The 23,274-nt window shown below is 42.9% G+C and overlaps 1 protein-coding gene across 4 annotated transcripts in view; it reads right to left on the reverse strand.

Moving 5' to 3' along the window:
• Nucleotides 1-23,274, reverse strand: part of Otud7a (OTU deubiquitinase 7A) — a 250,797-nt gene that overhangs the window by 38,472 nt on the left and 189,051 nt on the right. For 3 of the 4 annotated variants that reach the window (XM_041667454.1, XM_041667368.1, XM_041667627.1), the window contains 2 exons: nt 18,020-18,202; nt 9,754-9,975 (listed from right to left, as the gene is read on the reverse strand). In XM_041667454.1, coding sequence (XP_041523388.1) covers nt 9,754-9,975; nt 18,020-18,202 — 405 coding nt within the window. The remainder of the gene's footprint in view (nt 1-9,753; nt 9,976-18,019; nt 18,203-23,274) is intronic. The other variant, XM_041667538.1, reaches the window with a different exon arrangement.

Below are 23,274 nucleotides of genomic sequence, written 5' to 3' on the forward strand. Positions count from 1 at the left end.
TTGGGTAGGCAGAAGTAACATAGTAAAGATGGCAATCTTACCAAAAGCAATCTACAGATTCAATGCAATGCCCATCAAAATTCCAGCAAAATTCTTCACAGATCTCAAAAGAACAATTCTCAACTTCGTATGGAAAAACAAAATACCCAGGACAGCCAAAACAATCCTCAACAATACAGGAACTTCTGGAGGCATCACAATCCCTGACTTCAAACTCTACTACAGAGCTACTGTACTGAAAACAGCCTGGTACTGGCATAAAAACAGACAGGAAGACCAATGAAACTGAATCGAAGGTATCAATCCATACACCTACAAACATCTGATTATTAAAAAAAGCAAAAAATATCAAATGGAAAAAAGAAAGCATATTTAACAAATGGTGCTGGCATAACTGGACATCAGCATGTAGAAAAATGAAAACAGATCCATATCTATCACTATGCACAAAACTCAAGTCCAAATGGATCAAAGACCTCAACATAAAGCCAGCCACACTGAACCTTATAGAAGAGAAAGTGGGAAGTACACTTAAATGCATTGGCACAGGAGACCACTTCCTAAATATAATCCCAGTAGCACAGACACTGACAGCAACAATTAATAAATGGGACCTCTTGAAATAGAGAAGCTTCTATAAAGCAAAGGACATGGTCAATAAGACAAAACGACAGGCTACAGAATGGGAAAAAATCTTCACCAACCCCACATCAGACAGCGGGTTGATTTCTAAAATATACAAAGAACTCAAGAGATTGGTCATCAAAAGAACAAATAATTCAATAAAAATGGGGTACAGACCTAAACAGAGAACTCTCAACAGAGAAATCTAAAATGGCTGAAAGACACTTAAGGAAATGCTCAATATCCTTAGCCATCAGAGAAATGCAAATCAAAACAACTCTGAGATTCTATCTTACACCTGTAAAAATGGCCAAGATCAAAACCACTGATGACAACTTATGCTGGAGAGGTTGTGGGGTAAAGGGAATATGCCTCCATTGCTGGTGGGAGGGCAAGCTGGTACAGCCACTTTGTATTTCAGTATGGCAATTTCTCAGAAAATTAGGAAACAACCTACCTCAAGACCTAGCAATACCACTTTTGGGTATATACCTAAAGGATGCTTAATTGTACAAGGACATGTGCTCAACTATGTTCACAGCAAGATTGTTTGTCATAGCCAGAACTTGGAAACAACCTAAATACCTCTCAACCGAAGAATGGATAAGGAAAATGTAGCACATTTACACAATGGAGTACTACACAGCAGAAAAAAAAATCACATCTTGAAATTTGTGGGCAAATGGATGGATCTAGAAAACATCATATTGAGTGAGGAAACACAGATCCAGAAAGACAAAAAAACTCTACAATTCACAATTCCAGATAACCTAGACAATAAAGAGGACCCTAAGAGGGACATATATGGATCTAATCTATCTGGAAGTAGAAAAAGACAAGATCTGAGTAATTGGGAGCATGGGGACCATGAGAGAGGGCCTTATAGGAGGGGGAAACAAAGGAAGGGGAGTGGAGCAAAATCTAAAGCTTAATAAAAACAATAAAAAAGAACAGGTGCTTTTCTTCTAAATGAGGGAAGCCCAGGGTGCCCACTCAACCACTGTGAGGACCTCATACCACACATCCTCCCAGTGAGAGATGCTAAGAATACCATTTGCAGCTACAGATTAGAAAGGAAGAGGTAATAGCCTCATTTTTAGATGACGTGATGGTTTATGTAGAATATCAGAAGGAAATTGTAAAATCCTGTAATTACTTTGTACAGGTCATAGGCGATGAGATCCATGTTCGTGAATCAATTCTGTTTCTGTATACTAGCAGTAATATGTGAGAGTCGCAACAAAATTGTAACAGCATTTATAACCACTCAGAAGTGACTTGGGCACAGATCTATTGCCCATGCCCAGTACTCTCGAAGGCTGGAGAGAGTGCATGCTGATGGGAGGTTAAAGTTCTAAACACTCTGGGAGGCTCCAACAAAGGGAGACTCTCTATGCAGTGAGGGTGTGAAATCCTACAGACTGGGAGGCTGAAAGTATTCCCCATAGCATGGTTTCTCACAGAAAGGAAACCATTAACGATATGGAATACTGTACCTCAGATAGGCTGGAAGAGACAACTCGTTACCATTGGACCTGTAGCACACATATTAATCATGGCAGGAAATGAGCCTGGGTAGAAACAGAGTATGTAAATGGAATAAAGAAAAGAGAAAGACAGATATGCTGGTAAAAGTAAGTGAATACTGATTAATGTGTAATTAGCAATGTTTCTTGGGGACTAAATTATATGTAAATTAAAATAAATGTCAGCAATGGCATGGATTTTGGCAGTTTATATTATGTGATATAAAGTTGAAAGCCTTCCATTGGACAGCAGACCGTAAAAGTACCAACTTATAGGCAAAGTCTAAGAGCTCACAGACACATTTTCATAAACTGTAGGGCAACATCCCAAACTGTCAAGATAGTGGGAGGGAAAACAGAATAAAAAAACCAAAAAAATCCCAAAACCAAAAACCAAAACAACAAAACACCCTTAAATAACTTCAAAGAGGGAAAAACACCCACTAATACACAAAAATGCAAGATAAAAGATTTAGATTTAAACAGGACAATGCATTCAAACCAAATACATAGTGGCACTTATACCAAACGTGAATTAATCGAACCCTCTATTAGTGATTCTGGATGAGGAAGTTCTGGAGATCTACTGCACAGCCTGGATCCCATAGTTAGTGAAACCACCATATTGGACACTTGAAATCTGCTCTGAGGGAAGTCGCACCTGTCTTCACAACACCCCTGTAAAATCTAGGGGACAAGAAGACCTGGCATTGGCAGGATGCTCCTACTTCTTGCTGTGCCATGAACACTAAAGTCATTTGTCTGTGATCTGGGAGCCTTTACCTAGTGCCCAAGAAACTATGGCAGCTGGCTGTGTTTACAGTGTACAAGGTGAGGCTTCATGTGAAATGACTGCCAGAGTTAAGTTCCTTAGACTGTCCACCGCCTAGGATAAGGCCATTGCTGTGTGAGAGGACGACCTCTCTCAGAATTTGAGGCTAGCTAGGGCTACACAGTGCATTCCAGGCCAGCCTGAGACTCTGCCTCAAAACAAAACAAAACAAAACAAGCAAAACCAAAAGCAAACAACCCCCCAAGAAAAACCCAAAGAGTTCAACAAAAAGAGACGAATGCTAGCAGGTGTCGAACAACTGCAAGCCACTGCCTCGTTTGTCTTGATTTCACTTCTTGCTAGTGAAGTGAAAAAGTGATTCTGACAAAAGCTGTTAATGCTTTAAAAACAATGAAATACAAATGGAAAGACTTCAACTCAGCTGTAAATTTTAAGGTTCTCAAAAGTGTATTCAGTTTAGAGCCAGCACATTAACAAAGTTTAATATAATAAGCTTGTCAGTATTTTGTTCAGACTAGTCTGTGATCTGCCCCCCAGTGCTGCCTGGCTAATATTCAGTAATTCTGTTTTAATGGGAAGTATTTTAATAGGACAAACTAACTATGCCCTTAATTGTAAATGAAATATGTATTACATGTAATAAAATGCACACTACAAAATGAAATGAATATGAAGATGCTAATGCTTATGCTAACAATGGGCACATCCTTACCACCTGCAAATCATCTTATTGAAGCTGAATGAGAAATGCAATTAGGAGCCTTAATTAACAGTATCCGTGGATGGCCTGTTGGAGACACAAGTGGGAATACTGTGCAATCACTTAGCAACTTTTTGTCTCTCGGCTGTGCAACAGCAATCTATCTCACTTGACTTTTAAACGTCTCTTTATAAAGTACCAGGCTGGGAGATATTAAAGCTATGTTACTACAAATTAAAAGAAAGTGATAAGATTTGTTTTAGCAATGACAATATACTGACACACTTAATTTGAATGTAGGCATCCTGGTCCACGTCCTGAGAGCATCTAAGGTGCAATGGCTCCCTGCAACAGTCCATCAACAGTGGTAGATGGGGGAGGGGGAAGGGAGTAGTCTAGTTAGTTTTCATCAACTTGACACATGTTCTAGTCAGCTAGAAAAAGGGCAACTCAACTGAAGAATAATTGCCTTCATCAGACTGGGCATGTCTGTGGGGACATTTTCTTAATTAATGATTGATGTGGGAGAACCCAGCCCACTGTGTGTGGTGCCACCACTGGACAGATGGTCCTGGCGTATATAAGAAAGCAGGCTGAGCAAGCCAAGGGGAACAAGCTAGTGAGCAGCATTTCTTTTAGTTCCTGCCTCTTCTTCTTGGGTTCCTGCCCTGAATGTGATGGATGGTGAACAGAAATATAAGCTAAATAAATCCCTTCCTCCCCAAGTTGTTTTTTGGGTATGGTGTTTTGTCACAGCGATAGAAAGCAAACTGGGACAGGCAGTATGCTAATGATTAAGTGGCCTGTATATATGAGGACAAGCCTCCAGTTTCTCCAAAACAATAGCTTTCTTCTCTCATTCTTTTTAATAGAGCAGAGAGTGGGATAAACACATGCTGGCTAGATTAGTGTGTCTCTCTATCCTCACTGTCTCTTTACAGAGAAGGAAACCAAGACCCCAGAGAATAAATTAACTTGTACACTGCTCATTCCAGAAGAATCAGATCTGGACCAACGATAGTTTCTTCTACGTGGAAACACTTGCTCTGTAAGCTTGAGAATCTGAGTTTGAACCCCCAGAATCCACGAAAATGTCAGACATGTCTGTGCACTCCTATAATGCCAGCATTGAGGAACAGAGAGAGGCAGATCCTGGGTTCATTCTGGCTAGCCACCATGTCAAGTTTCAGGGTCAGTGAGAGACCTTATATCAAGTCAGTAAGGTGGACAATGACCGAAGACACCTGATCTGCTCTGACTTCTACATGTTGATGCATGGGCCCAGAGACTTGTAGACTCATGTACATTCACCGTAAATAAACTGTAGACATACACACACACACCAAACAAAATCCATACATTCTTTAATCAGGTCCAGAGACTTGGAAGTTCCTGGGTAAGATGGCAGATTAGAAGCTGCCTCAGTTGGATGCTGTGAAGGAGAAGAGCTGGGGCAACAAGGAACAGATTCTGTTCCAAAGAGGGAAAGGCGGGAAGAGCATTTGCCTGAAGATGCAGGGAACAGGAGCAACTTGCACATGTTTCTTGCTCCACTACTTCCTGGCAGGAAGTGTGGCCATGCACTGGAGCATGGTTAGCACCACACTCTTAATGAAGACTGTGTTACCCTGACACCAAAATCACACAAAGAAACAACAAAAACAAGAAGAAAATTATAGACAATCCTCTTTGATGAACTTAGATGCAAAATTTCTCAATAAAGAACTCACAAGCTGAATTCAAGAACATATAAAAAAAATCATGTACTGTAGTAAAGTTGATGGCATTCTGAAGGTACAGGGTTCAACTTGCACAAATCCATAAATGCAGTATATCTGCACATCTCCACTCACTGAATACTTTGTTTCTGCCCTTGAATCATTCCTTTGGGAATTCCTCTGCCATTGGTGATTTATTCTTTTAGGGAAAGAAGTCGTGCAATTCATATCTGGAATGGAATGTTCAAAGACAGCCTTGTGGAGAGGGTGGTGGTTTCGAAGACTCTGAGAAGGTATGGTCCAGAGAAGGCAGGGGGCATGCAGAGCTGGGGGCCCTCCTCAGCTCAGCCCTTTTTGGTAGGTTAGGGAGCACAGGTGGATGCTTGGCCTCTCAGGGGCTCTTTCTTTCCTGTCACCTTTGGATCTGGTGTGCAGCCCAAGTGAGAACTGAGAGTTAGTTTACTGCACATGTGCATGAAGTGCTGCGCAGGCGCAGATATGCGATGGGGAAATCACAGCCATCACTGTGCCTTCCTCGCCCCAGATGGCCTCAGCTTTGGTTGTCCGGAGAGCTCTCAAAGGGTCCCATTTCCTCAGAGGGCACAGTGAAAGTTGGAAGTTCATAGTCATTAGGAAGAAAGGAGAGTATGTAGCTACTGCATACCGCTCTACACCAATTCCAGGAGAATGGTCAAAAGTGGAAAATGAGGATGCTGGGAAGATTCCTTTGATCCCAATATATTGTATTAATATCTCACTGTGATTTTTAGCTCAGTAGACTAGTTATCTGCTGTGGGAAAATGGTTTAAAAGAGGGGGAAGTGGTGTGGGACAATGGTCTGTATTCCGTTAATTATATTTTAAATAAACGCTGATTGGCCAGTAGCTAGGCAGGAAGTATAGGCAGGACAGCCAGACAGGAAGCAGAGGTGGGGTAAGGAGAACAGAAGAATTTGGGAAGAGGTCGCAGTTCTGACCTAGCCACAGAAGTAAGATGTGACTGCCTCGTTGAATAAGGTACTGAGGCACGTGGCTAACATAGACAAGAATAATGGGCTAATATAAGTTATAAGAGTTCATAAGAAGCCTGAGCTAATGGGCCAACCAGTTTATATCCTCATGTAGACCTCTGTGTGATTTCTTTGGGACTTAATGATTGCAGGAACCAGGTAGGACAGAAACCCCAACAACAGTTATCGACAAATGAGAACACGTCATACATAGCAGGTAGACCTCTAAGGTAGCCCTAGGAAATCTGCTCCAGGTGTACCTGGTAAAACCCTCTACCCCTGAGGGTAGATGGGGCCTACATCATTAGGCTTCAATCCAAGGCCAAGTGAAGAAGCTTTGGGGAAGTCCGTTCTTGATTCTGGGTTGATCAAAGTGTTGTCTAGGTTTATCTTGACCTAAGTGGGTGAATTCTGCAAGGATGCTTTAATGGTCAGATGAAGCAGAGGGAGAGGAGTTTGGAGCAAGACAATACAAGGCAGATCATACAAAGGAGGGGAGGCAGGAGGGAGTCTCTGGCTGGCCTTGCACAGAAAACAGTGAGTGTCCACATATAGATGTGTCCATATTTATCTATCTAGTTTGAAAAATGCCAGATGGTAAGGACCAGCGCAGGAGAGTCTTCTCGGTGGCCTTTGACAAAACCAGTGCTGTTGTCCCTGGAACTCCACAAGACTCTGAGCTGCTGCTACACTCACTTCACTAAGCTTCTTTCTTCTTTCTCTAAAACCCATACTAACTTGCTCCTTCTTGGTGAAGAGTGAGTGGCTTGCGTCAGTGGCCTTGTCTGAATAGCCATCCGGATCTGTTGGGCTGGCAGCTCCTGCAGCTGGTGTAGTTACTACCAATTCCCTGGATTGCTCTGCTTGTGGCTCAATCAGTGGTGCAGAGGGAAGGAAGAGGGGATCTGCAGAGCCAGGCAGGTTTTTCTGAGGGCTGTGCAGCAGCCAAGATAATGATTTTTCTCAGTTACAACACGACTTCCAGTATAGTGACATAGCCCTGTTCTAAAGCCAAGCATATCACTGGGGAAGCCACATAAGTCTTGACCAAAGGGCTTTTCAGCACAAACAAGACCTCACCAGCCTCCATCCATTCCTTTATCTACATGTGTCTTCTACTCCTCACCTGGAGCATATGGATGAGAATGACACCTGAATTATTCTGACAAGCCTTGAAATGAAACAAGTACACCTAGATGGTGTTAGGAGACCAAAAAGCAAGAGATATCGACCCCCTGCGTGCTTTGTCTTTGCCTCAAAGACCTACACGCTACTCTTGTGCCACAGCTCTACACCCAGAGGAACGGTGAGCTAAACAGACACGCCCATGATCACCCAACCATTGTCTTTCTGCTAGTGTAATGCTCTAGCCACTCTGTGTGGTAGAGGAAGAATGTGGTTAGAGTCTATTTCTCTAACCTCTTCTCTCCCCAGTGCTATGATCTCTCCATACAATTGCTCATCTTTCCCTTATTTGAAAAACACAAAGGTAGCAATGGCCTTGCTGGGTTACTTACAGACATGATACTAATTTTGCTATCTTTAACCTCTGCACATGGCTTGGCAAATATCCCATTTATGGATTCCTACCATCTCCTTAGATTTCTTTTATGACAGAATCTCGATTCCCAGTGTCCACCCTCTAGATATTACTCTTATCTTTTTCTGAAACACAGCAACATTTATTGTGCTTTGGCCAAGAACTGAGTTCTGCTTCCTAGCAGCATGGTTGCTGATGAAGCTCTCAGTAGAGCACTTTCTCTGCTGTCTGCCAAGATGTCACATCTAGGAGGTATCCCTCCCTGCTCTGCTGGGACAGGTTACCTAGGAGTCCCTCCAACAGTCATCCCTCCAGCCGAATGCCAAGTGAGAAGCAGAAGGCCTTGTGTTCCACTTCTATCTGGGGCAGCGGGAACCGCTGCTGGTGACATGCCCTTGGTGCATGCTGGTAGTGAATCCCCCTGGGAGAAAAATCAGGTTCGATCAAGAATGACCACCTGAGAAATCTCCGGTAAGAACAGATGGTCCAGATGTCTGAGTTCTACATCTAAAACAGATTCAAGATGCTGCCTGAAATGATCAAGCCTCACAGGATACTCCAGTCAGGACTTGATCATAATTTTAAATTTTCTTTAGGTTCCCATAAGATTATCAGTGCCCCCAACCAGCCGAAAGTAGCCTGAAATACTACGCCCACATTACCAATAAATGGACTATGGATATTTTCCTTTGTTTAAAAAAAAAAAGAGGGGGAAGTGGTGCGGGAGAATCGTCTGTATTCTGTCAATTATGTTTTAAATAAAAGCTGATTGGCCAGGCAGGAAGTATAGGTGGGTCAACCAGACAGGAAGTAGAGGCGGGGCAATGAGAACAGGAGTATTCTGGGAAGCAGGAAGCTCCCTCTGCAGTCTGCCCAGACCACTGAAGATGCAATATGTGAGCTGTCCCACTGAGAAAAGTACTGAGCCATGTGGCTAACATAGATAAGAATAATGGGTTAATATAACTTATAAGAGCTAGCAAGAAGCCTGAGCTAATGGGTACCGGGCAGGACATTAACCCCAACAAGCAGGCCCACATGTTACAGTGCTTGTGAAGAACAAAGCCTTTCACATAGATCTCTGAGAAGCCCTTTGATGTTCAATTTTGCAGTTGTTTTTAATGCAAGTGATGATGCTGAGAAGGTATTGCCCTTTCTCAGGATGAACTTACATCTGTTCAAACATTTGCTTTGAGTCATTGGTTCTACTGACTGAAAAGTCAAAGAGGACACATCTGGCTTCCTCCCTGCTTTCCTCACTGGCATCACAGGGTCATGAGGTAATGCTAGACAAGGCTCAAGTCACCTCTCTGTTTCCCCGACTGGGAGGCCAGAAAGACTGTGACAGTTGGGAAGAGAGACACATGTCTGTCTTCACAGAGTCCCCATGGCCACCAGGGTTGTCACCTTTGCTGATGGGAAGCTGAAGTTCTAGGAACAGGATTTGCCCATGTGTATAGAATTGGCAGGGTCTCCCGTTTCTCTTCTAACTCAATCATATTGCCTATCCTTCTTCAGTTTCCATGGGATGGATGAGAAATGGGAAGAGATCAAGGCCAAGTAGCATGACACTTATAGTCAGGGAAAATCTGGAATTCAGGAAGAAGGGAAATGAGCTGGGAGGTACCAGCATGGCTGCTTATCCAGCCAGTGCTCAGTGACAGAGCACAACAATCTTTAGAGCAGGGTTGGTACAAATGGAGAATTCTGATGGCCAATCCCAAGAACCCAGATCTTCCTCCTGCTCACTGGGGAAAGAGGCAGTCAGGCTGCTGCATAGGGGTGGGGTGAGTGACCGGGGTGGGTGCCGAGGAATAGGAGCCTGTGGGTGGCAGACACTCACCTGCCTGCTCCAGAGCTACCATGGTGGCCTGCTCGATCAGGTCTCTTTCGATGAAGCTCCTGAAGTCCTCACTGTACACGCTCAGGTCCGGCAGCTGGAATGTATAGATGGGCATCTCCAGTGGGAACTGCTCATTGCTGCATTCACTGGCTACGTGGGATCGGGCCAGGGAGACGATGGCTGAGCTGGCATGGGAAATCCCCCGGGAAAGGCGCTTCTCTGCTGAAGAGAAGAAAGGAAAGACACAGGGACCACGTCACTGTCGATGTGGCTCTGAGGGTGCCTGCAGCCATGCTTGAATACTCACACACAGCACACATAATGCATATATGAAAACACACATGAGTACTCAGATTAGATAAATACACACCTGAACTAATGAACATACAACACACATATATCCCCCCACATAATACACTTATGTAACATTATAAATGCACACATGTACAAACATACCCAGATGCAAATGTATGAACACATTGTACATGTAAATACACACACTGCAGATATTTATGCACACAGTATACAGAACTGTTGTAACTATCAATAAGTATATCTACATATACATACACATGACATTTTTAATATTTTTAATTTTTAAATTAGATTCATTCATTTTATTTTATGTGTATTTTCTTTGAATATATGTATGTATACTGTGTGTATATTTGGTGACTGAAGAAGTCAGAGAAGTGCATTGGGGTCTAAGAGACTGGAGTATGGATGGTTATGAACCACCATGTGTGTGCTGGGAATCAAACCTGGATCCTCTACAAGAGCAACACGTGCTCTTAACTGCTGAGCCATCTCTACAGCTCCAATATGAGACTTTTAGACAATACATTTATCTACATATACACATACACAGGCACACACCATTTAGTTTAAATATACATGCACATATATATGCATACATGCACACATACACAGGTATAACATGATACTACAAATATGGACACATATATCCCCATATACTCATGAATATGTACTTATATACTATGTACATGCTATATATATGAACATAGATGTAGATGCATATACTACATACACTATATAATATTTACATAGCACATATGTAACATGAACATACACAGGACACAGTACACACACATGTACAGCTACATATATGCTCACTATACTATACGCATATAGGAACATATATGCACACGACACTCATGCACAGAAGCTCATATCCTTCCCACACGAGCCTTTCTGTCTTCCAAGACTCTTCCACCTTGCAGGTCTGCCTGCTACTGGAGTAAACCTATGTGTGGCCTGCCCCAGCCAAGCCACGGAACCACTGAGAGCTGTGCCGCCAGACTACTGACAGGAGCAGCAGGGCTTGCTTTTGCTCCTGAGCTCCGTTTAACTCCATTCCTCAGAGCCGTCCTCTCCGGTCAGTGGGCGGGAGATGGGAGACCATCTTTGTTTTCATGCACTTGCAGATTTAAGGCAAGAAGCATCCTGCTTAGGCTGCTCTGCTGCGGCCCAGGCTTTCCAGACATGGGCTACTTTATTCTAGCTTCTCTGATGAGCATTTCCCATGTGGGCATCCTGGGACACACGGACGGAGGCTGTGCATGCTTTCTGGCTGCCTTATGTCCTCTTGTTCCAGCATTCTGGCGCTGTAGCCTACTCTGTTTTATTCTTTGTGGGCTCTCTGCCCAAAGAATGGGAAACGCAGGAGAGGATGTCTCTCAAGTAAGGTCTGTTAATGTGTGAGAACTTGAACGATCTGAAGCAAATGCATTTGTTTTCTTGTTGCAGTGAAACATACTTTTAATAAAGGACCTAGTGTTTAATGGTGACATTAACATAAACCAGAAATCTATTTTTATGGAGCCAAGGCTGGCCTTGAATTTAATATCCTCTTGTCTCATCCTCCAAGTACAGGGATTAAAGGGTGCATCGCCCCTAAACAACAATTCTGGAGCATATGATGTAGGGATAGTCACTGTAGAGTCAGTGTTGGTGGCGTGGGATTTCTCACAGCAGAAATCCTCTTATTCAGCTGAGGGAAGGAGGGCCCTTGGTGTTTAAGTGTGACTATGATCAACCCCTGTGGCAGATTCCTGAGTATATGCACACAAGTTCCAAGGTTGCTCACCTCCTTTTAGGCTAGCATCCCTGCTGCAAGGAAAATCACAGCCACTGCCTGCCTCAGAGCAAGACTTCCTACAGCCTCATTGTGTATCAGTGGCCATAAATGGCATTAATGAAATTCTGTCAAAGCAGACCGTCAAGCAGAGGTTTGCCTTGATGACCTCATATATTTTTCCCATCCCAATGGACAGAAAGGTATGGAGATTGCATATTTCAGAATGAATAGTTTTAATTCACTTCAATTTCATTCTGAGACAGTATGATTAGGTTATCTTACATTTTGAGGAAAGAAGAAAGAAAGAGAGAGAGAGAGAGAGAGAGAGAGAGAGATATGAAACTACAGGGCCACTCAGAATGAGAGAGATGGAACAGGAGGTCTGGGTTGTCTGTCACTGGGACATGTCCCTGCTGCTTCCTGCACTCAGCTCAAATCCTTGATCCAATCCAAAGAAGAGAAAATCTGTGAGGTAGCTGCTCTCCTACATGCTTAACAGCGTACTAACAGTGAAGAAACAGAAGTAATACAAGTCTGTCAGCAGAATGGAAAAAGAGAAAAGCGCACACACATAGAAGGGGATAGTATTTATTAATACTATTATTAATAAATTAATTAATAAAGATTAATTATTAATAAATTAATTAATAATAGTTTTATTTATAAAAATAATGAAATTGTGTTATTTATGATAACATGGATTAACCTAAGGGACCTACATTGAGTGCAAAAAGTCACGCAGACCCCACAGATCTTGCTCTTTTATGCAGAGCTACCGTAGGATAGTGGTAGCGAGAGTGGGTATGGGAAGGAGAGAGGAAACTGAGACTGGTGATTGACTATAAAACTGCATGTTTCATAACATAGCAGTGACCACAGTTCACAATTTACTCTAGTTTTCCAAGTTGCCAGAAGAAAATGTTTTGGATGTCTTCAGCAGAAACAGTAACTGGGATGACAGATCAGCTAGCCCTCAGAGGGTTATTACACATTGGTCATGTATATTGAAATATCTACAGCACCCATCCATGACTATGTACAACTATTATGTGTCAGACACAAAGACAAAAAAACAGGGCTAGCTTGCAGCTCTCTCACACAACTAGAGGAACAACTAGAGCCCACACTGCCTGCTTTTGGCCTAATATACTCCAGTCTGAGGAGCTGATAATCATAGCACTACGTGCCCACAGGGAAACCGAGGAAACGTCTGAGGAAGGCAGGCAAATAGAAGAATGTAAATGAAGTTCTTACATCACAGGAATCAGGCCGAAGAGATTGAATTTAGAAAGGAGCCTAGCAAATATGTTCAGAGAAATACAGAGGAGATGGTGAAATACTAATAATACTAAGAAATAATTTGGAATGAAAACCCAAGTGTTGACTCACACGAATGCCCAAGAGAAAGATGTAGGCTAGAATTGCGGGGCAAGCATGTTTCTTAGGAGACGAGAAGAGGAGCTTCAAGAAGACAGCTGAGGCCGTTTACAAAGAACTCAAGGAAATGAATGAGAACCGGGGAGTTTTGCTCCACTGACAGAATTTTAGTCATGCGAACCTTTTCAGGCACTTAAGCTTTAAGAGATTCTCAGGAAAAATAAGATTTGAAGGCAGTATTTGAGGAAACATTCTTCTTGAAAGAAGGAAATGAATGTAGCCACGTGTCTTTTAACAGACAGATGCCTTCTGAGAAATACGCCCCTGTGTGACTTCACACAGTGGCCTCACACAGACCTGTGTGACCCGGCCCAGGCCTTCAATGTGACCTCTTGAGGGGCAAGGTAAATGTTGAGGCTGCAGCTAGCAGGACCTGGCAGACTCTTTTAGAGTAAAGAATTTTGTCACAAGTCTACACTAAAATAACAATGAAGAGCATAGCATAGACACTATGTAAACACATAGCTGACGATACTCATACTGGATCTCAACTACTTATCACCAGTACTTTGATATACTAGATGATGTGTGGTACTGTCACATAACAGAGTGCATGCCTATTCTCACCAGCATCAACCAATTCCTGAGTGATGTTTTATGACATTGAGATTCTTTTGGCTTCCTTATGATTTTATGGTGTTTCTGTGGTAGCTATGACCTGTCACTGCCAAAATGTTTTGAGCACAGGGCTTTAAATATGAACAAGTAAAGAAGCTGACTTTTGCCTAAATAATCAGGCAACACAAAGAGCATTCATGTGATTGAGGGCATGATAGTAGAGGAGTTAGGAGCATGTGGCACATTTTTCAGGGCGAGGTAGAGTGCTTCTAAGGTTTCAGAAAGAAAACATAAATGTGGACTTTAAAATGACAGTGGAGAGTCCGGGGGGCATTGGTGGACTAGGACTGAGCCAGCAACCTGGTCCAGAGCAGACTTGAGACAGCCAACTCCAGCGGAACAGGTACAGAGGAGTGAGTGAGCCAGAGACCACTGAGGGTCCAGTAGTGAATCTGGGACCTTCAAGGGAGTAGACCTAAGCCAACATCCCGGTGGGTCTGGGCTTGAGTCTAGGATCTCCCAGGAACTAGGCCTGACCCAGGACCTCTGCTGGTCTGGGCATGAATCTGGAACCTCCAAAGGAGTAGGCAGGAACCAGAGATCTCTGCGGGTCTAGGCGTGAGTCTGGGACCTCTGAGCCAGGAACTCTGTGGGGCCACGCATTGGTCTGGGACATCAAAGGGAATAGGCAGGAACCAGAAACCTCTGCTGGTCCAAGTGTGAGTCTGGGACATCTGAGGAAGTAAGCCTGAGCCAGGTCCTCTGCAGTTCTGGGTGCACCCAAGCCTGGGAACTCTGAGGGAGTAGATGGGAGCCAGAGATCTTTGCAGGATTAACGCTAAGCTAGGGACCTACACAGGAATGGATTCAGACTAGGGACATTTAGAAAAACAGGTCTGAGATGACAACTTAGGCTAGAGCAGGCCCGAGACAGCAAACTGCAAGGGAGCAGAGCAAAGCGCAGGAACACTGAACGAACTCCAGGAACAGAGTGACCAATGGGGTAACTAGAACTGTGGCACTGACTGTACCATGAGGAACAATCATCTGAGCCTTGGGTTCACTGGCACCTAGATTATTCAACAGAATCACAGACAGTCCCAACCACACTAATTAGAGGAAAAGATGAGAAGAAAAGGTAAGAACACACCCAACACCAAAAAGAGCAACACAACACCAGTAAAACCTAAAGACCCAACAATAGCAAGACTTGAGCAACCAAATAAAGACAAAGCAGAAGAAAATGACCTAAAAAACAACTTCAGGAGAATATTTAAAGCTTTTAAAGAGGAAATAAGAAGTTCCCTCAAAGAGATAGAGAAAAAGACAAACAAAAACTTGGAAGACATCAGCAAATCCCTTGAAAAGGCAACCCTAAGAATAATAGGTATAGAAGAAAGAAGAAGTTCAATTCAAAAGCACAGAAAACATATTTAACAAAATCATAGAAGAAAACTTTCCCAACCTAAAGGAAGATATGCTTATGAAGATATAAGAAGCTTACAGAACACCGAATAGACTGGATCACAAAAAAATGTCCCCTCACCACATAATAATCAAAACACTAAACATACAAAGTAAAGAAAGCTGCAAAGAAAAAAGGCCAATTAACATATAAAGGCAGACCTTTCAGAATTACACCTGACTTCTCTTTGAAGACAATGAAAGCCAGAAGGTCATGGTCAAGCGTTATGCAGACATTAAGAGACCACGGATGCCAGCCCAGACTACTATACCCAGCAAAACTTTCAATCACCAAAAAAGGACAAAACAAGATATTCCATGAAAACTCTAGATATCACCAATATCTAGCCACAAACCAAGCCCTACACAAAATACTAGAAGGAAAACTCAAACCAAGGAAGTTGGCTACACCAACCAAAGCACAGAAAATTGATGGTCTCATAGCAGCAAATCCCAAAGAAGGGAAAAACGTACAAATTAACATCACAAACAGTGAAAATAAAAATAACAGGAGATAGCAATCACTGGTCATTAATATCTCTTAATGTAAACGGACTCTACTCACCTATAAAAAGGCACAGGTTAACAGGTTGGATACGAAAACAAAATCCATTCTTCTGCATACAAGAAACACATCTCAACCTCAAAGACAGACATCGTCTCAGAGTAAAGGGTTGGGAAAAAATATTCCAACCAAATGGACCTAAGAAACAAGCAGGTGTAACTATCCTAATACCTAACAAAATAGACTTCAAGCTAAAATCAATCAAAAGAGACAAAGTGGGAAATTTCATATTAGTCACAGGAAAAAAAATCCATCAGGAGGAAATCTCAATACTGAACATCTATGCCCCAAATACAAGGGCACCCTCATATGGAAAAGAAACACTTCTAAAGCTTAAATCATACATTAAACCCCACACACTTCAAGACTCCCCTCTCAGCACTGGACAGGTCAGTCAGACAAAAAATGAACAGAGAAATAAGGGAACTAACATGTTATGATACAAATGGACTTAACAAAGATCTACAGAATATTCCATCCAAACAGAAAAGAATATGCCTTCTTCTCAGTACCTCATGGAACCTTCTCAAAAATTGACCACATATTCAGTAACAAAACAAACCTCAACAAATACAAAAAAATTGAATAACCCCATGTATCTTACAGGTCGCTATGGTATAAAACTAGAAGTCACCAGCAACACTAATTCCAGGAAACCCACAAACACATGGAAATTAAACAATGCTCACCTGAATCATCAATGGGTCAAGGAAGAAATAAAGGGAGAAATTAAAGACTTCCTAAAATTCAATTAAAATGACCACACAACATACCCAAATTTATGGGACACAATGAGAACAGTGTTAAGAGGAAAGTTCATAGCATTAAATGCCTACATAAAGAAGCTGAAAAAATCCCACACTAGTGAATTAACAGAACATTTGAAAACTTTAGAACAAAAAGAAGAAAACTCACCCAGAAGAACTAAACAGCAGGAAATAATCAAATTGAGAGCTGATTTCAAAGAAAACAATACAAAAAAAAATCAATGACACAAAGAGTTGGTTCTTTGAGAACATCAACAAAATAGACAAACCTTTATCCAAACTAACCAAAAGGCAGAGAGAGAATATCCAAATTAACAAAATCAGAAATAAAAAGTGGGACATAACAGCAGACATGGAGGAAATACAGAGAATCATCAGGTCATATTTTAAAACCTGTACACCACAAAATTGGAAAACTTAAAGGAAATGGATAACTTTCTGGATAAATATCACTTACGAAACTTAAATCAAGACCAGATAAGCAAATTAAACAGTCCTATAACTGCTGAAGAAATAGAAACATCTGAAGACTAAATTGACAAACAAAAGGAAAAAGGTTTATTAACCTTGTGTTTTATTTCCAAATCCAGAGACTAGCTCATAGGCCAGGGCATTAATACTATAAACATTTTTGTATGCCAGAGTCCTCTGAACACAAAGTCATAAGGCAAATGATACAGTGGGATTTATATACAGGCAAGGGGAGAATCAGGTGCTGATTCTACAATCTGATAAAGCAAAGCCTATTGATTGATGGGAAAATGAACTAATGAAGAAACAGGCATGAGGCAGAGAGGAGGAGGCCAACTAACAAGCAAACCACAAGGTGAAAGTTAAAACAAGATTCCAGTTTTCACTCTTCACACCCTTCAAAACACCAGCAAGGCAAAGTCATAGCAAGACCAGGCAGAGCCGGCAGGAGCAGAGCAAAGCCCCGGTTTTGCACTTAGTGAGCAGCAATGTGGTCAGGGAGATGACTACGTGAAGCCACAGCGATGACTATTATTTGTTTGCAGATCTTTAACAAGCTCAGCAGGAGAAGGAGGTAGGTAGACTTGGCTGATCAGTGGTTATTAAGACAGTGAGAGCTGGGAGGTGGGACAAAGACCTTTCAAGCTTCCTTTTTATAATCACTATCACAAGTATACCTTAGTCTGATGACGAAAAAGAACAGTAAAGAAGAAACACATGGAACAATGAACACGCCATTGAATGACTTGGAGGCTAAGCTGCCAGACATAACTGGAGGACCGGACCAGAGATATCTGTCAGGTGAAGCAGGACTCCCCACTGGACGGGCCCGCCCTAAAGGCTTCAGTCACACTCCCCTGCTTTCCATGGGAGACGTGGAGCCGCATTAAGCCCCTCAGCTGGTACCTTGGGCAATATCGTCCTGCCTCTGCAGGCAGGGCCGCTCCACTTTGTACCCCGGCTGGGGCAATTCTCGCTCGGGCTGCTTGGCACACCTCCCTTCATTGAACACGTGCGGCAGGTTGGCTGTGTGCACCTGTCGGAGTTGCTCATAGTCGCTTAGAGCGGCTGTCAAGTCCCAGTTCTTGCCTGTGGGTAGAAATGACAAGAGATTATAACACGTATGGAGAAAAGGATGCTGTTGGGCAGGGTCTGAAAGCAGACTGGACACCCATAATCGAAGATGTGAAATACATGATTACAGCCCCTCTCATCACCTTTCATTCACAGACACATACACGCCTGTAAACATTATGTCTCTAATGCCCATCAAAGTGCAGCACTCAGTGAGGCTGTGCCAGGTCTTACAGCACTGGGTTTTGGACAAAAGCCTTTTCAGTTCAGTAATGCTCCACCCCACCCCTCCACTTCCTCTAAGATACTCCCAAGAATGTCATCTATATACAGACATTCCTGACCTTTCCATCACCACTCCCTGCCCCATGCTGGGGATCTACTCCTGGGCTTCACAGTTCTCAGAAAGAGCTCTACAACAGGGCTGCTCATCCAGGCCTTCTAGATAAATTCTTGACTCTCATGACATTCCCTACTTAGTGGCTTAACTTAGCCATACCAAAGCATCCCAGGCCTAGTGCTGTCCAAGCCACCATTGGAATCCTCCACACACTGGCTGTGCTTACTTCCCACTGAGACACAGCAAAGGGCTGTAAGTACCTTTTATAGAAGGTGACATCCCGATTCCTCTCTTTCTCATGCCATGGGTCCTGCAACCTAATCTTCATGACAGTCAACTGGTCTTGTAGGAACCCCAACTCTTTGTTTCCTCTGTGGTCTCAGAAATGGAAACTTCCCATACTTCTTTAATAACTGCAGAGTCCTCTTATAGTGTACCCTGGAGTGCCTGCCTCTGCTTTCCTCTTTCTTTTTGGGGCTGCTACAGAAAGCAGGTCTGCCCACCTAGATAGGCCTTCCTACCATGGGGTCCTAATACTCGCTGCCTCTTTATCTTGGGATATTTATTCCCCAACCTGCACTGCTTCCTCTAGTTTTCGGCGGACTCTTCTGAGATATATCACCTTTAGAAAAGATGCTAGTCACTATATTTTTTAATTTAAAATGTCACATACTCTGGCACCTAGCAGCATCGTTAGGTTAGATTAGGCAGAAATCCTCAAGAAATGCCCGCACCTCTGACACACAGAAGAAACCCTATTGAAACCCGCATGGCAACTCTGTTCATGTAGAAAAAGTCACAAGGTCAATATTAATCAAAAGTAGAGTGAACCAGCCAGTGCACGCTCATCCGCATAAACAGCAGACTGCTATGTGGCAAGGTCAAGGCATTTAAATTTCACACAACACAGATGGTCCCAGGAGCATGTGGTCACGGGAGAGAAGAATGATCCTAGACACTTAAGTGATCTGCTTTCATTTCTGAACTTCAAACATGTAATTCTAAACAACACACAATTTGCAGACATAGACATGTATGATCAAATGCTCAAGGAAAGCAAGGGAAGAAAAAGAAATTGCAGGAGCGCAGATCCCTGGATGGAGGGGTGACATGGTGGTTAGGAGTAAGGGTCCCAGTGTTCATGACTAAACCTTCTGAAGCTGGGTTGTTCAAAACTACAGAGCTAGGGGGGTGGAAGGTAAAGCCTGTTGCATCATTGGCCTGGCTTGGGAAAGGCCCTGGGTTTAATACTCACCACTACAAACACCAGCATCAACACTGCCCCAACCCACAGAACAAAGCCAAACCTGCAATGCTTCCACAATTAATTATGCTACATATAACTTGGTGTTATCTTAGTATTTAATAAAAATAATGAATTAGGGTCAGTTAAGCTGTGGCAATCAGAAGAGCTCACACTCCTCGTCATTAGCTTTCTGATCAAAGGTCAATTCCTTCTGCACATGGCAGCCAAGTCCAGGAGTCCAAGCTAGCAGAGGCTCTGTTCCACACAGTCATCCAGAAGTCCATGCATGTATACACAAGGTGATATGTGCCATCTTCAAAATGTGCCAGCTCACTCAGTCAGGAAGAGGAGGAACCCAGAGGGCAGAGTTTCTTCTATAGGTTACTGTGATTTTTTCCTATGCCTTGTTTCCTCAGATAGGCTTCCATGGGCCAGGCCTGGAGTCTTTGTGTTGCTCTTTCTGCTATCCCATTGACATACGCACATGATGGTATCAAGGGAGCCTGAGAAATGAGGCCTAGGAACCTGCTTAGGGAGAAGGAAGGGTGGATTTTGGTAAATAGCCAGTTGTTTGTACCTAGACAATCAGAAGATGGGAAATTAGTCAGATTGTACCAACCTGAGCAAGGACTCAAATATATGATGCTCACATACAATTTCTTGCTTCATGAAAACGTCTGCTGGATATTATAGGCCTGTGGGCTGAGGATTGGATGCCCCAACAATACAGAAGAACTCTGGGTGACTGTCCAGGCAGTGAGATGTCTCTGTCAATTCTAGAGTTTTGGAAGTTGCTTACAATGCACTTCCTGTTAACTTAGGTAATATTATATCCTTTAGTCCTTGATGGACTTGAATAATAGATAGTTACAGTTTTCCTTAGTTATGATAAAAGATAAAGTAGATATAAATATTATAATTGAAATTCTTGCTCGATACCTGTTTTGTTATAAGTAATTCTTCTGTGTTAAAGTTAAAACTTTCCTTTTTATTTAAACAGAAAAGAAGAGGTGATGTGGGATTCCCCTCTGTATGCTGTGAATACCATTGGTTAATAAAGGACTGTCTTGGCTTGCACAGGGAAAAATAGAGATAGGCGGGAAAAACTAAACTGAATGCTGGGAAAAAGAAGGCGGCATCAAAGAGATGCCATGTATCCGTGGCCAGGGACAGAAGCTAGAATTTTGCCGGTAAACCACAGCCATGTGGTGATGCACAGATTTATAGAAATGGGTTAAATTAATATGTAAGAGTTAGCCAATAAGAAGCTAGAGCTAACAGGCCAAGCAGTGATTTAATAAACTATATTGAGTCTGTGTGGCTGGAAAACGAACAAGTAGCCTCCTACAACACAAAGGGGGAATGCAAGGATCTCCAAGGGAAGAGAGGAAATAGAAGAGATCTCATAGATAGACTGGGGGAGGGTAGGGATGGAAACATGAGGGATCAAGCTGGGAAGTAGATGGAGGGGAAGAGTACTGAAAGAGATGCCTGGAAAGGGGATTGGTCATTTTGGGATCAGGTAGAAACTTGGTACAATGTAAACTCCCAGGAATGTGCAAGGAGGACCCCAGCTAAGGACCCTAGCAATGATGGACCATAGCCTAAACTTGCCATCTCCTGTGACTGGGTGAGAGTTCCAGTGGAGGGACTGGAACCCCAGTTCAGTTACACATTTGATCTGCAGTCTGTCTTGCCTATGGGAAATATGGGAGATGGGGAGTAAGGTGGCTGGGAGATTGTGCGAGTGGCCAACTATGACTGATCCAGTTTCAGACCTTTGGCGTTAGAGTGACCCTACTTCCGTCACTGCCTGGAGCCTGAGGACCCAGAGACCTAGGATTCAGCCAAACAGGATCAGGGAAAAAAGTCTTGGTGCCTAGCTGATGGAGGTGGGTCTTCTTTCTATCTGTTGCTTTCATTGGTTAATTAATAAAGAAACTGCTTGACCTGATAGGGCAGAATTTAGATAGGTGGAGTAGACCAAACAGAATGCTGGGAAGAAGGGAAATGAGACAGTCGCTATAGCTCTCCTCTCCAAGACAGATGCAGGTTAAGATCTTACTGGTAAGCCACCACCTCGTGGTGTTACACAGACTATTAGATATGGGTTAATCAAGATGTGAGAGTTAGCCAGTAAGAGGCTAGAGCTAATGGGACAAGCAGTGTTTAAAAGAATACAGTTTCCGTGTAATTATTTTGGATAAAGCTAGCCGGGTGGCGGGACGCAGCTCGCTGCTCCTATTACAACACCTAGCCCAATTGCTATCAGAGAGGCTTCATTCAGTAACTGATGGATACAGATGCAGTGACCCACAACCAAACATTGGGCCAAACTCGGGAGATACTGTTGAAGAGAGGGAGTCAGGGGGTCAAGGAAATCATAAAGGAACCCATAAAACAACTAACGTAGACTCTAGGAACTCAGATTCTGGATTGACAGTCAGGGAGCCTGCATGGGACCACCCTAGGCCATTTACATATGTGTGACAGTTGTGTAGCATGCTGTACTTGTGGGACTTCTAGTAGTGGGAGCAGGGTCTGTTCCTAACACTTTGGCTGGCTTTTGGGAACCTACTTCTCATACAGGGTTTCCTTGTCCAGTCTTAATACAAAGGGAGAAGCTTAGTCCTACCTCAATTTGATATGCCACGCATTGTTGACACCCGTGGGAGGCCTGTCCCTTTCTGAACAGAAACAAAGTAGTAGATTGGGGGTGGGGTGCAGCAGAAGGGAATTAGGTGGAGGGGAAGGGAGGGGAACTGTGGTCTGGATGTAAAATAAATGAATACATTTATTTAATAAAGAAAGAATATCCACAGGGCTTCAGTTCATGTGTGTGGTAACATGATTTGTTTGTCTGGGTAACAGTTAGTTTCTTATCATTATTTATTTTGCCTTGAGACAGGGTCTCGCTGGATAGCCCAGGCTGGTTTTAAACTGCAAACCTGCCCTAGTTTCCCAAGTGCTGGGATTACCGGGCCTGTGCTACCATGTCCACCTTGACTTTATCTTTAGTGAGTATGTATATAACTCTAAACTACAATAGACTGTGGGCTCAGTCACTTGATAATGCTTGGTAAAGGGAACCAAAGACACATTTCAGCCCTGGATGGTAACAGTGATGGCATTCATACTTCAAGGAAAGTAATGAAATGATCAGTTTTACAACAATGAGAAGTACAATGCGGCTATTTATATCCATATATTTGTTGGCTTATTAAAAGGATTTACTTTATTTTCATTATGTGTATGTCTATGATATGAGTCTCTCTCTCTCTCTCTCTCTCTCTCTCTCTCTCTCTCTCTCTCTCTCTCTGTGTGTGTGTGTGTGTGTGTGTGTGTGTAGAGGTCAGGGACACTGGCTCCCCTGGAGCTGGGTATAGGGAGTTGCTATAGGTGTCAGGAACTGAATTCAGGTTTCCTGCAAGAAGAGTATATGCTCTAAACCACCAAGTCAATGCTCCAGCCTCTAACTGGTATATTTTATGCTAAAGAAAC

This window comes from Microtus oregoni, unplaced genomic scaffold, assembly GCF_018167655.1.
Source record: "Microtus oregoni isolate MIOR12 unplaced genomic scaffold, Mior012 000000F_ref0000247, whole genome shotgun sequence".
Lineage (NCBI taxonomy): Eukaryota > Metazoa > Chordata > Mammalia > Rodentia > Cricetidae > Microtus > Microtus oregoni.